This window comes from Phaenicophaeus curvirostris, chromosome 3 (assembly GCF_032191515.1).
Source record: "Phaenicophaeus curvirostris isolate KB17595 chromosome 3, BPBGC_Pcur_1.0, whole genome shotgun sequence".
In the NCBI taxonomy this organism is placed as follows: Eukaryota; Metazoa; Chordata; class Aves; order Cuculiformes; family Cuculidae; genus Phaenicophaeus; species Phaenicophaeus curvirostris.
Window position 1 is genome coordinate 10,639,806 of NC_091394.1, and position 11,376 is coordinate 10,651,181.

Consider the following 11,376-nt stretch of genomic DNA (forward strand, 5'->3'; position numbering starts at 1 on the left):
CTTGTCTCAATTTCCATTGCACAAGCAAATGGAGTTATTTTAGAAAGTTAGAAGTTGTTTGTCACAGACTTTTTTTAAATTCTCAAGTCCTTTTTGTTCAGGGAAAACGCTGTACATATACAAAGATAGAATGAGACTATGAAGAATTTTTAGTTATCGATCTCCTTTAAGGAGTAAAGCTACCACTGTAGGAAAACTCTTCGCTTCACGACTTAAAAATATATGCCAACTATTATTTTCTAGATTAACTATTTGTAGAAAATTATAGGCCTATTGCTTTATGGGGTAGGATTCTCCTGACTAATATAGCGCCATTTAGGTATAAGAGTTTTATGCAAATTGGCTGTCAAATCAGGTGGATGTTGGTCAAAGGAATCTTGAGTTTTACATCTGACCAAGTGGAAACAGTGTCTGCTTTAGGCTAGATAAATCTCCTGATTCCACTGACGCTCTTGAGTGTGGACATGTATCTCAATGGACCAAAAATTATTTTGATCTACATAGCTGCAAAACATGTTCCACAGTTTTGTCATTGAATATCACTGAAATTCCAGTGGTTAGGCATGTAAACATAGTTTTTTCTGAATATAGCAAGCTTTACTTTATAAGTATACACAGGTGAAATAATAATCAAGTCTATCTTTTATCTAGACTAATCAGAAATCCTTAGTAGGTCTCATCAATCCCAGAGCACCTAGAATTTCCTAATACCAAATTTAAATTTTTAACAACGTTAGTGTTGTGCTGTTTATGGGAGTTAAACTACTGCAAAGCTGAATGTTATCTTGCTGTCTTAATTCATAGCTGTACCAGTCAGAAAATGGAACTATAACAGAAGAGGATTTAGCTCATATTCTGAAGACTGCCATGGGCGTGTCACAGATTAATGTTACACATCTTTTTAGAGCTGTAGATGAAGAAGAGAAAGGAGAGATTACATATGGTAAGTATTTTAAGTGGATCTGAACTGTCACAAAATGTCAAAGCTGTCTGTACTCATGTTGATACTCAAACCAGTTATTTTTATTAAATTTTATCTTTTGTAATTGATTTGTTGACTCTAATGGTGATAAAAACACTACATACAAAGTAAATTTACATTTAAAGAAATTGAGTTTCACCTTTAAAATCAGATTACATGTTTTCAGTTTTCCCTTCCATGTTGAGTCAGGCAATACCTAGATTAGCTTTTTCAGCATGTTCTGTTCCGTGACTTACATGTATGTGAATACATGTTTTTTAAGAAAGTTATCTTAGCTCTCTTCTGTTGTTTCGTCTCTTTATATCTGTTCCCCACTGGTTTTGCCCTCCCAGAATACACGGGACTATAAGATTTTTCTACTCCCAGATTTATTTCTCAGCCTGTTTGAAAATAAATCAGGGGGAGTGTGAAGTGAGGGGGTATTTACCAGGCTGCTCAATATGTAGTCTAATGCAGGTGATATGGAGGTGAGAAAGTTGCATTTAAAAAATTCTGAAATCTGGGTGAACAGATTATGCTGGGAGTCAAAAGTACTTGTGTGTTGCTTCAGATTCTTCGTCTCGTATGCAGTAGGGTTCTAAATTTATGATTTAAGTAGGGTTATGATTTAAGTATGAACACAGTTGTTGATGGCCAACGTGTCACATCTCTAGTAGAAGTGCTCATGACATGCGCTGTTCTAGTGTTTTTCCTACAGAATAATCAGTATTTGATCTGTAAAAATCTTAAAATTTAAGACATCAATCATAATTTCTACAGTAGTAATTTCTGTTTCAGTCACACAGTATGTATGTAAAGCTTCCACTATGTAACTATTTTAGTTATTGGAATGAGTATCATTGCCAGTGCCCTCCTCTTTTTTCCTGATTGCTAAGTCTTTCTTCCTTGATTCCTGCTCCACTGCCCTTTTCCTTTCTGTACGTCTCATCTGGCACATCTTCAGTGTGTCCATGTCCACTCTACACTGTTGCCTCTTTCCCGCCTGTGTCTGTTGCTTCTTCTTTTCTCTCAGCTCATTTACGTGGTGACTCAACTGCTTTTTATTGGGTTTTTTTTCCCCCCCTCTCTCCACCTCCATCACCAGCTTCAAAAATAGCAGCACAGAATCTAAGCTGCTGAGCCCAGGAGAACTCTTAATTTTATTGCACTTCATTGTTTGAGAAATAGCTAAATTTGAAATAGTGTACAATCAACTCAGACCAGTTCGTGTGAGTTACCAAAAATACGTATTTTAATATGCATCTTTGATAGCACAAAGTTGCATTTAAATCTGTGTACCACACACCACTGAAGTGCTTAGCTCTCATTTTCACCATTTTATTTCCTACAGTCAAGAGTAGTCGTTTGTGAGGGTACGCAAAGTAGAGTGGAATTTATATCACTTCTTTGAAACTTGCTTGGATCTTTTTCTGAGAGAAGTGCTCATTTTATCATATGAATGTTGCACTGAGATTTTAACATAGCTGAAGGCTTAATAGTAAGGATAAGTGTCTGATTTATTGTGGCAGAGAATTAGAAGATGGAAAGAAACTTATGGTATTGCATTTCTGTCTTGAATGTTCTTGCAGTAAATATTCAGTCTCTTGCCTTTCCTAAGAATATGTGCATTCAATTTGTTGCACTTAAATGCTGAGAACAGAGAGGTGGAAAAGTTGCAGACTACATATTTTCTGAAGGCATTATCCAGACAAGTTCTGAGAAATCAAAGTTTTGTATCCAGTGCAAGAGTACTGACTTTACTTTGGATATACATAGCAGAGGAATCTGCTCTTTAGCTCCTTTCTAAGGTGTTAAAATGTGAAGCTGGAATATTAAGTCTTCATTGTTACTCATCAGAAGAGCAACGAAGCTGGTGAGGGGGCTGGAGAGCAGGTCTTATGAGGAGCGGCTGAGAGAGCTGGGGGTGTTTAGCCTTGAGAAGAGGAGGCTGAGGGGAGACCTCATTGCTCTCTACAACTATCTGAAAGGAGGTTGTAGAGAGGAGAATGCTGGCCTCTTCTCCCAAGTGTCAGGGGACAGGACAAGAGGGAATGGCCTCAAGCTCCACCAGCGGAGGTTTAGGCTGGACATTAGGAAAAAAATTCTTCACAGAAAGGGTCATTGGGCACTGGAACAGGCTGCCCAGGGAGGTGGTTGAGTCACCTTCCCTGGAGGTGTTTAAGGCACAGGTGGACGAGGTGCTAAGAGGGGCATGGTTTAGTGACTGATGGGAATGGTTGGACTCGATGATCCGGTGGGTCTCTTCCAACCTGGTTATTCTATGATTCTATGATAAGACTTAAAACTTGTAAGACCTGTAAAATAAAATATCTGAAGTATCAAACCTTAATTGTTGTACATACAGCAGAATTCTTGAAGCCAGAGATCTTATCCCAAAGGAAAAGCTTAAGTTGCAGGTAACCGGAATAACCAATAGCAAAACTGAGATTCTGTAACTAGATGGGTAGTCTTGGATGTGAATTGTTAGAAGCCTGAATTTTTTGTTGCATGTTTGAAAAGGCACTAGTTGCCACAGATTTGTGTGTTGTTTCAGTTCTTTTAAGCAGTAGGATGCTCTTGATTCCAAAGTAGATGCATCTTGATTCCAAAGCTCAACCCTTCACTGCAGTCTGTCAGAATCTGTCAGCAACATTATCCTGTTCAATTTAGTCCTCCCTGGAATCTGAGGGGTTTTTTTTAATTTGGATCCAGTACTGATAAAACATTAAGGCATGGATCCTGACAGAGTTGTTGAGATGCTGATCTGGATGTAGACTGTTATACTTGTGTGAACAACTGCCTCAAAGGAATTTTCTGAATTTATTTTCTGAAAAGATAAAGTAGCTTTTTGAAGAATTACTCAAAATGGCATGTACAGTAAATAAATATTCTAGTCTTACCCATACAAAAAGGATTATAATTAATGTGATTTTAAGAGCATCTTTGCTGCTGTTGGTTGAAACTTTTAAACTCATCTTACCTGGACTTTCAGAATGGCCTTTCCTGAAAAAGTCTATTTTTTTCCATAGTTGCACACGTTGATATGTGTTGTTACAAAAAGGAGCCCTTGGGATGTTCTTAAAGCATCCATGTGAAAAACGGAAATGTTTTCATGTTCTTGTTGCAGGCCAGACATGGTTAAGGCTGATAGCTAATTGCTCTCTCCTTGTTAGCTGCAGAAAAATAATGTACTCTGTTGGGTTTGCTGATTATGCTTAACTGTTTTGATTGTGATGGATCAGTTTGCTCTCAAGTGTTTCTAATGTATTATTTGTAGCTACTTACTACCACTGTTAAATATTTTAAATATAAACAGATGTTCTTCATTTCCATCTTAAAAAGGTCAGATGCATCACACTCTTTGCTATGGGAGTATTTTTTAAAAGTTGAACTTGCATGAAATATGATTGAAAGAAGAAAAAGTTTTGCTTGTCTGCATTTTCAAACATTTAAGATATTCCCTCCACCTCCCACCCCCAATATGATCATTTACACGATCAAACAGGGTGTTGTACATGCAGGTTTTTTAATATAGAGGATAGTGTTGGGTTTTATGGCCTGAATATCATCAGCTTTTGTTGAAGCTACAGGGTGCAAAATACTTCAGAAACAAATAGACTATGGATAAAGGTTACCCACTTTTTTGTTTGTGGAAAGATGAAGTTAAGTTTATTGCATTCTCCCAACTTGTCCCTTGGCAACAGTTCAGAGGCAGGGTTGACCTACAACTGGGCTTCCCTCCTCTGAAAGGCTCTACCGTAGCTGTCAACAACACTGCACACCAGGGAGCTCACAGCATCATCTGATCGTGACCTCTTCTGGGATAACACAGTGAATTTGAGTGGGCTGTGAGAGATACATTGTAGGTTCCTGAGTTAGTGATAATGTTTGCATCCAGCTTCTTCCCGTGTCAGCTTACATTATAAGGATAGCTTCTTACATCTTGAATTCTGTACAGTATTTTATGTTCAAATCATGTTTGAAAATATGTCATATGGGCAAATTGTGACAAGACTTCAATGCCTCTTTTTTAACACCAAATGTAACTTCTTAAAGGTAAGGATTTCCTGCTCCCTCAAGAATTAATCTTGCTCTTTTTATTGTCTTATTAGTATCCAGCATTAAATAAGTTTTTTTTACGTAATGTATTACAAATTATCACAGTGTTGTTCTCTAAAATATTAGTAGTTTTGAGAAGCTGAAATCTTGAAAGTAGAAGGCAGCATTGACAGCTGCTGTTAGGTTGATGGGAATTGAGTGCAAGGCATTAAAGGGCATGTTTGCAAAAGTCTCCCCAGATTTTTAAGAAATTATTACTCTTTGTTCATTGTTCCTCAGCTGGAGGGCTTCTGCCCTTCTCCCTGTGAACAGTGAGATGCTGTGTCAGGGCATGTGGTGGTGCTCGTGCATTTTAATGCAAGTGTAAACCTGTTTACCCCTTCACTACACAAGCTAAGCTCTAGTCTGAAGCGTTTTAACAGGGCATAGATAACTTCGCAGTATTTCAGCTCTGTGGATGTTGTAAACTGCTGAGAAGCTAAAACAAGCTATGAGGATAGCATGATGTTACTTGCTGCTATTTTTCTCCAAAGTGATCATATGTTCATATATGTGTAAGTATTCAAATTTAGCATCCTCCTGTTTTCAAAGAGCTGATTCTGTGTAACAACGTGGTGTTGTTTTTTTTTTTTTTTAGATGACTTCTACAGATTTGCTGAATTGCACCCACACTTTGCAGAAGACTATCTCTATGCAGATCAGATGGGAGCTGAGAGTGGCTTGGAGACTTCATCTCTTTCTGCTCCTAATGGTATCTGTACTGACTTCAGTCCCGAAAATGCTGAAGATAAAAAGCTCCCGCAGAAGAAACTGAATTAACACTACAACTGTTACCTTCCTCTCCTGGTGAGAGGATTGTCTTTGCTTGGGATTTTCATCAATAACTACAACTACGCAGCAAATACCAGTTTTGTGTGTGAAAGTTCTTCTACCTTAATACCCTTATTTGAATCATATGTGCTGTATTTCACAACACGTTCCAGGTTATTTTGGGGAAGGTGGTTTGATATTTTTCAAAAAGGTCTTTGAAAGGCAAAAATGTGAATGTGCTTCAATATTAATATTCATATTTAAAAGAAAGCAGCACACTTATTTATATTCCATTGGCTATTTTCATGTACAAAGTGTCGCACAAACTGTGCATGTGTAAGCTGTAGCTACTATGGTGTTAAGTGCACTTTGGTGATTAGTGTTTTCCCTAGTTATGGGGATGTTTATTTGGGGCCAAACTTTGCTGTCCATATTTGCATCGTCGGTCTTGTTGATTTCAGTGGGATTGTTCCCTTGGGCAAGGCAAGCACATTTTGGCCCTTTGTTTTGGTTTCAGTGAACAGTTTGGAAACAACAATGCAAAAACGTGCTAAGGATTACATTTCTTTTATGGTTGAAGGACAAAATTGTTTCTCTTTCAGTCTATTCCATGGTAGAATGAAAAGGAAAGGCTCCTTATCCCTTACCCCAACACTTTTCTACTGCAGTCTTTCGGATGCAATTAAATGTGAATTATTTCCAAACTGACATACCACATACGGTTTGCAAATACATGACAAAACTGTTCGTGCTTTTCTCTTATAGTAAATACAAATCATGTCGACCCTACATTTAAATAGGAGATGTTTACACAATTGTATTTAATCTAAATTTATCAGGAATCACAGGTTTCTTTTGTAGCAAGCCTGTATATACAGATGACGTAGCGTGGAACACACTATGAAAACTCCATTGCATTAGCACAAGTTTGAAAGGTTGCAGTTACTTCAGAGGCCAAGCCAGCAATAGTTGCAGAATATCCTGAAGAAATGCTAGTTAAATCTCTATAGCAACATTACATAGACTGCATATAAACTATATGAAGCTTAAAAAAGTTTAGAACTGTGTAAAAAACAGAAACAAGCCAAAAACAAACCAAGCAACCTAAAACACTTGTATTGGTGATGATTCTTATCTTTCCTTTTGTAAAACCAGATGCCTTAATTACCAGTGGAGGTCTCAGAGAAAATTTTGAATTATTATCAAACCACAGAGCTTCACTGATTAGGAAGTGTGACAAAAGCCTCAAGGATTACAAAGGAGGATTCTGTCACAAAACTGTGTTGGCAACAACAAAATACTTTCAAGTCATTTCTGTAACTGCTTTGATAGGGGTGCACTAAGTTATGGTGGGTTTGTGATTAGAAAACTGGTGTTGAGATTTGAATATTTGACATGTTTAAGTAACTGAAAACTAGATATTTTTTTTAATTTTTTTTTAACAAAATAGCAAGAGGTGTTGTGAAGGTCATTAGGGTATTGTAATGTGTCCTTAGAAATCCCTAACTCTATGTGGCAAGTCTCCGATCTGAAACTGGCTTTAATAGAGTTTGGACAGGGGAGGAAATAAGAAATTACGCTTTCTGTGTGTTATGTGGAGGTAGGTCCTCATTTGGAGGTGGTAATTAATTTTTTTTATTTTTCTTGGCAATGCATGCCAAGCTGACAGGACTGCAGCATATGGGCAGACAAGACTTGAGTTAAAACTGATCATGGAAAACAGGAGAAATTATTTGGAAAAACAAGACATGTGAGGAGCTATACTTAGGTAGGAATAGTCAGCTGCACAGACGAGGGAGTGGGTATTACTGCATAAAATATCTTATGCAGGTATGGTTTGAGTACAACAAACTGAGCACTGTTAACTCATTGCTGCAAAAAAGGTGCTTCTTATAGTGGGATGTATCAACAGTGTGGCCTAAGAGAAGCATAGTGGTGTTTCTGTGTTACCAAGATGTGATAAGGCCTTACCTGAAGTACCTGTCCACGTTTGAGCACCTGAGAAAGATGAGGAGTAGCTAGATAGTCTGGAGAACAGAAAGTATTTAAAAAAAAAAGATGAAAAGTATTCTTTAATCCAAAGGAAACTGAAGAAAGATGTGAAAACAGTCTTCAAATATGGAAAATTTTGTTATAGAGAAGATAGGAACAGTGTTTTCTCCACATTGATGGTAGGTACAGACTGTATATTAGGAAAGTGTCCTTCCAATACACCCAGTTAAACTGAGGAGAGCGGGTTATTCTATGTGGGGTGAGGAGCTCTCCTTCACTGCAGCTTTTGAAAACAGAACAGACAAACAGCTAAGGCAGAGACACTTAATTTTGTTAGCCAAGCCGCAGGGTCATAGGAATACATCCTGAGGTTTACTTTCTGTGATTATACAGTATGTACTTTAGTTGGTATGTAAGGAAAGGCACGTGAATTGTAGGCTGGGTGTACCACATCTCCTGAACAAGACTGAGATACTCATCTTTTGCTTTGTATGTGAGCGTCATAATTTGAGAATTTTGGAGTACGGGGGTTGAGATAAGAGTTCCCCAAGACACATCTCTGAAAAGAAAAAAGGTAAGCTCGGTATCACATGGACAGCTTTGGCGTGAGAGAAGCTCCAGAAGAAGAAATACTCTGTCCACATCTGTGGAAGCAAAAAAACTCATTGAATTTGCATGTATGGTGTGCATAACTTGGTTTTCAGAAGACAGATTCCCAAGTACTTCATTTGGCTTCATATTTATTTAGGCAAGGGAGATGTTTTCTAACTGCGAGTTTAACAATTGCACTTGTTTGCAACTGAGCTGTGGAGGGTGTTTATGTTGAAGGGCCTGAAGGCTACAATAGACGGGCCTTTAAACAAATGCTACACTGCGTGGTGAAGAGGCACTGGAAGCCACATGCGTCATCGAGTTCTGTGCAGAGCTGCTGCTGAAGAAGGGCAGTGACCAGTGCATTGTTTGCTTGGTGAGCAAGTACTCTGGGTGGAAGCAACCATTCAAAAAAGAGAAAGGGAAAAACAAAATAAAAAGAAAAAAAACAAAGAAAGAAAGCCCATGCACAAAACAACACTTAGATTCTGTAATGAATTGCAACACTTCATCTTTTGTGAGATTGTTGAACAACTTCTGTAAGTAATGGGATAAGCGGTAGGGTGAAGTCCTGGTCAGCCTGCATGGGAACATTAACATCACACATAATGTCACAGAAGCAGAGATTAATGAATAGAATTCCTGTGGGTTTAGCGTATGTAGGATATAAGACTATAATACTGGACTGCCTCCTAGTGGCAGAGAAGCCACACTATCATAGGTTGGTAAATGAGGTTTTATTGAGGGCTGAGACCTGTAACGCATTGCACTATTTAGTGATGTTCATTGCAACTCATCTATCAAACTCCCAACTGCTGAAATGTATTAGTAATTCCACATTAAAAAAAAAAAAGGCACCTGACAGTGGGACAGCTGGGTTGTGACAGGCAGGTTTCAGCGGCTTGTTGCAGCGTCAGGGTAGAATTGAAATCTTCCTTTCACCTTCAGGAAATGATCTAAATTAAAATATAGATTTAACAAAGACACTGTTTTATTTTAACTGGTGCTGTCAAGAGCCCCTGAATTTACAGGGAGACATAGGAAGAAATTACTTCTTTGCAACAATCTAAATGAATGTTCCTTACACACAAAAATGCAGGGCTGTGAAGGCATTTGACATTTCTGATGAGCATTTTTACTGCTTGTATGTAGCGCTGCCATCATTTGCCAGTGAGCCAGAGCTCTTGCATCAGGCTGAATTTTTATATATTGTATGAGACCCAGTCAAAGCTTTGCTATTCTGACAGGGTTGAACAAGTATACTCTGTATCTTTTTTTAAAGTAACACAGCAAATCATGAAATCAAAGGTATCTAAAAAGGGGGGGGCATCATTTGTGTTTCTTCAAACATAATGAAAACCCCACTAAAACCAGCAGAAGTTCATGAGGTACAAATTAGACTTAGACTATTGTTTCTACCACAGCAAAGCAAGTCCTGTTATAGATTTTTCAGGAGTCCAGTGCTATAAGCAGATAAGCTGGAAAGGCTTTATAGGCAATTGTAAGCCTTATGGAGAAATTAGGTTGGACATTTAATTTTATACCAATTAATTACACTATGTTTCAATGTATTTATCATAGCTAGAATAATCTTACTGTGATAAAAAGTAACTAAGCTTGTGTGTGTGTGTGTTTGCTAATCCCACTTTGAAGGTATAAATCCTGAGGTCACAAAGGTTGAAAAGCAGACACGTGTGCAGTAAGGAAGTGCTGCAACGTCATTAGTGGTAAAGCTGCTGAAAGTAAATAGTTAGGGTTTGTACACAGCTGTTTATTAATATTTTCGTGCAAGCTGGATAGGTAGTTTAAGTATTGGGCTAGCTGGAATATCTTTTTATTCATAAAAGCGTAGTAAACTTTTTTTGGAAAAGGGATTGTTGCACTTTAACATCTGTATAGCGTGATAAACTTTCAAAAGCAGATATGTTTTTATTGAGTTCCCTTATAAGGCTATTTTAGGAACTGCCATTAAAATAGTCTTCCTACATTTATATTACCACATGGTAAGTACAGTTTTTCACGCTAGTTGTTTTAGTGAACACTTTCTGTAAAGAGTACAGGTTGCAGAAGTTGAGAAGCATGTACTGTAGATCCTGTGATCTCAGAAAAGCTTCAGACCAAGTCAGACTGATTCTCGTTCAGGTCTGTGTGCATCATAGGATTTTCTGAAATGTTGCATTCTGCTTAATGTGAAGTGTCTGACTTTTTTTTTTTTTTCCTAGCAGCACTTCTGTAAGTGTTCTAGCATTAAAAAAATGGCAAATAAGTTGAACAAGAATTTTACGTTAGCAAAACTTAAGTTCAGCTCCTAAATTCATATTGAAGCACAGAAGTTGCCTGTGAATCAAGCACTTCAGATGGTTTGTTATTTCTTAGATATCTGAACTTCAGCTAATTTGGAAAACAAGTTACCTAATTAACATCACTAGATCCTTTACAAAAAAAAGAAGGAAGGGTAACCAACAGTTAGAACTGGAAAGTAAGAATTTGTAATCAGTGACATCAGTAATTAGTTATTAATTTAATTATTAATTTAACAGTCCACCAAAACTGCAAGATCTCTTTCATAGATGAGCAGAAAGACTGAGAGTGTCATTCAAGTGATTTTGCAGTCTAGCTAGGCAGAAATTAAGCCAGCTGTTCTTCAGTAAGAGGATTGATTGATTTCTTGAAGGTACTGCAGCAGTGAGCATCCAAGTAATGTCTAGGTCACTGGCAGCACAACCAGTGAGGTTTCATCTATTCTCACTGCCTTTTTTCCTTTGAAGACCGGAAAAAATAGTCAAATCATGACATTTTAAGACCTCTTCAAAGGTAAAATCCTCCAGCACCACCTCAGACAAAAAAACACTTGTTCTGTGCTATAGATAGAGCAGTGAATTGGGTATACATGTTAGTCACCAACACAATGTGCATAAAGTATATAAATATAGAGATAAAATTAATGCAATAAAGAGGTCATG

At 37.6% G+C, this 11,376-nt stretch overlaps 1 protein-coding gene across 2 annotated transcripts in view; it reads left to right on the top strand.

Moving 5' to 3' along the window:
* The window catches only part of LPCAT1 (lysophosphatidylcholine acyltransferase 1), a 59,294-nt gene extending 50,724 nt beyond the window's left edge, over positions 1 to 8,570 (top strand). The window contains exons 12-13 of one of the 2 annotated variants that reach the window (XM_069853358.1): positions 805 to 943; positions 5,658 to 8,570. In XM_069853358.1, coding sequence (XP_069709459.1) covers positions 805 to 943; positions 5,658 to 5,839 — 321 coding nt within the window. In that variant the 3' untranslated portion in view covers positions 5,840 to 8,570. The remainder of the gene's footprint in view (positions 1 to 804; positions 944 to 5,657) is intronic. The other variant, XM_069853357.1, reaches the window with a different exon arrangement.
* The last annotated feature ends 2,806 nt before the right edge of the window (positions 8,571 to 11,376 follow it).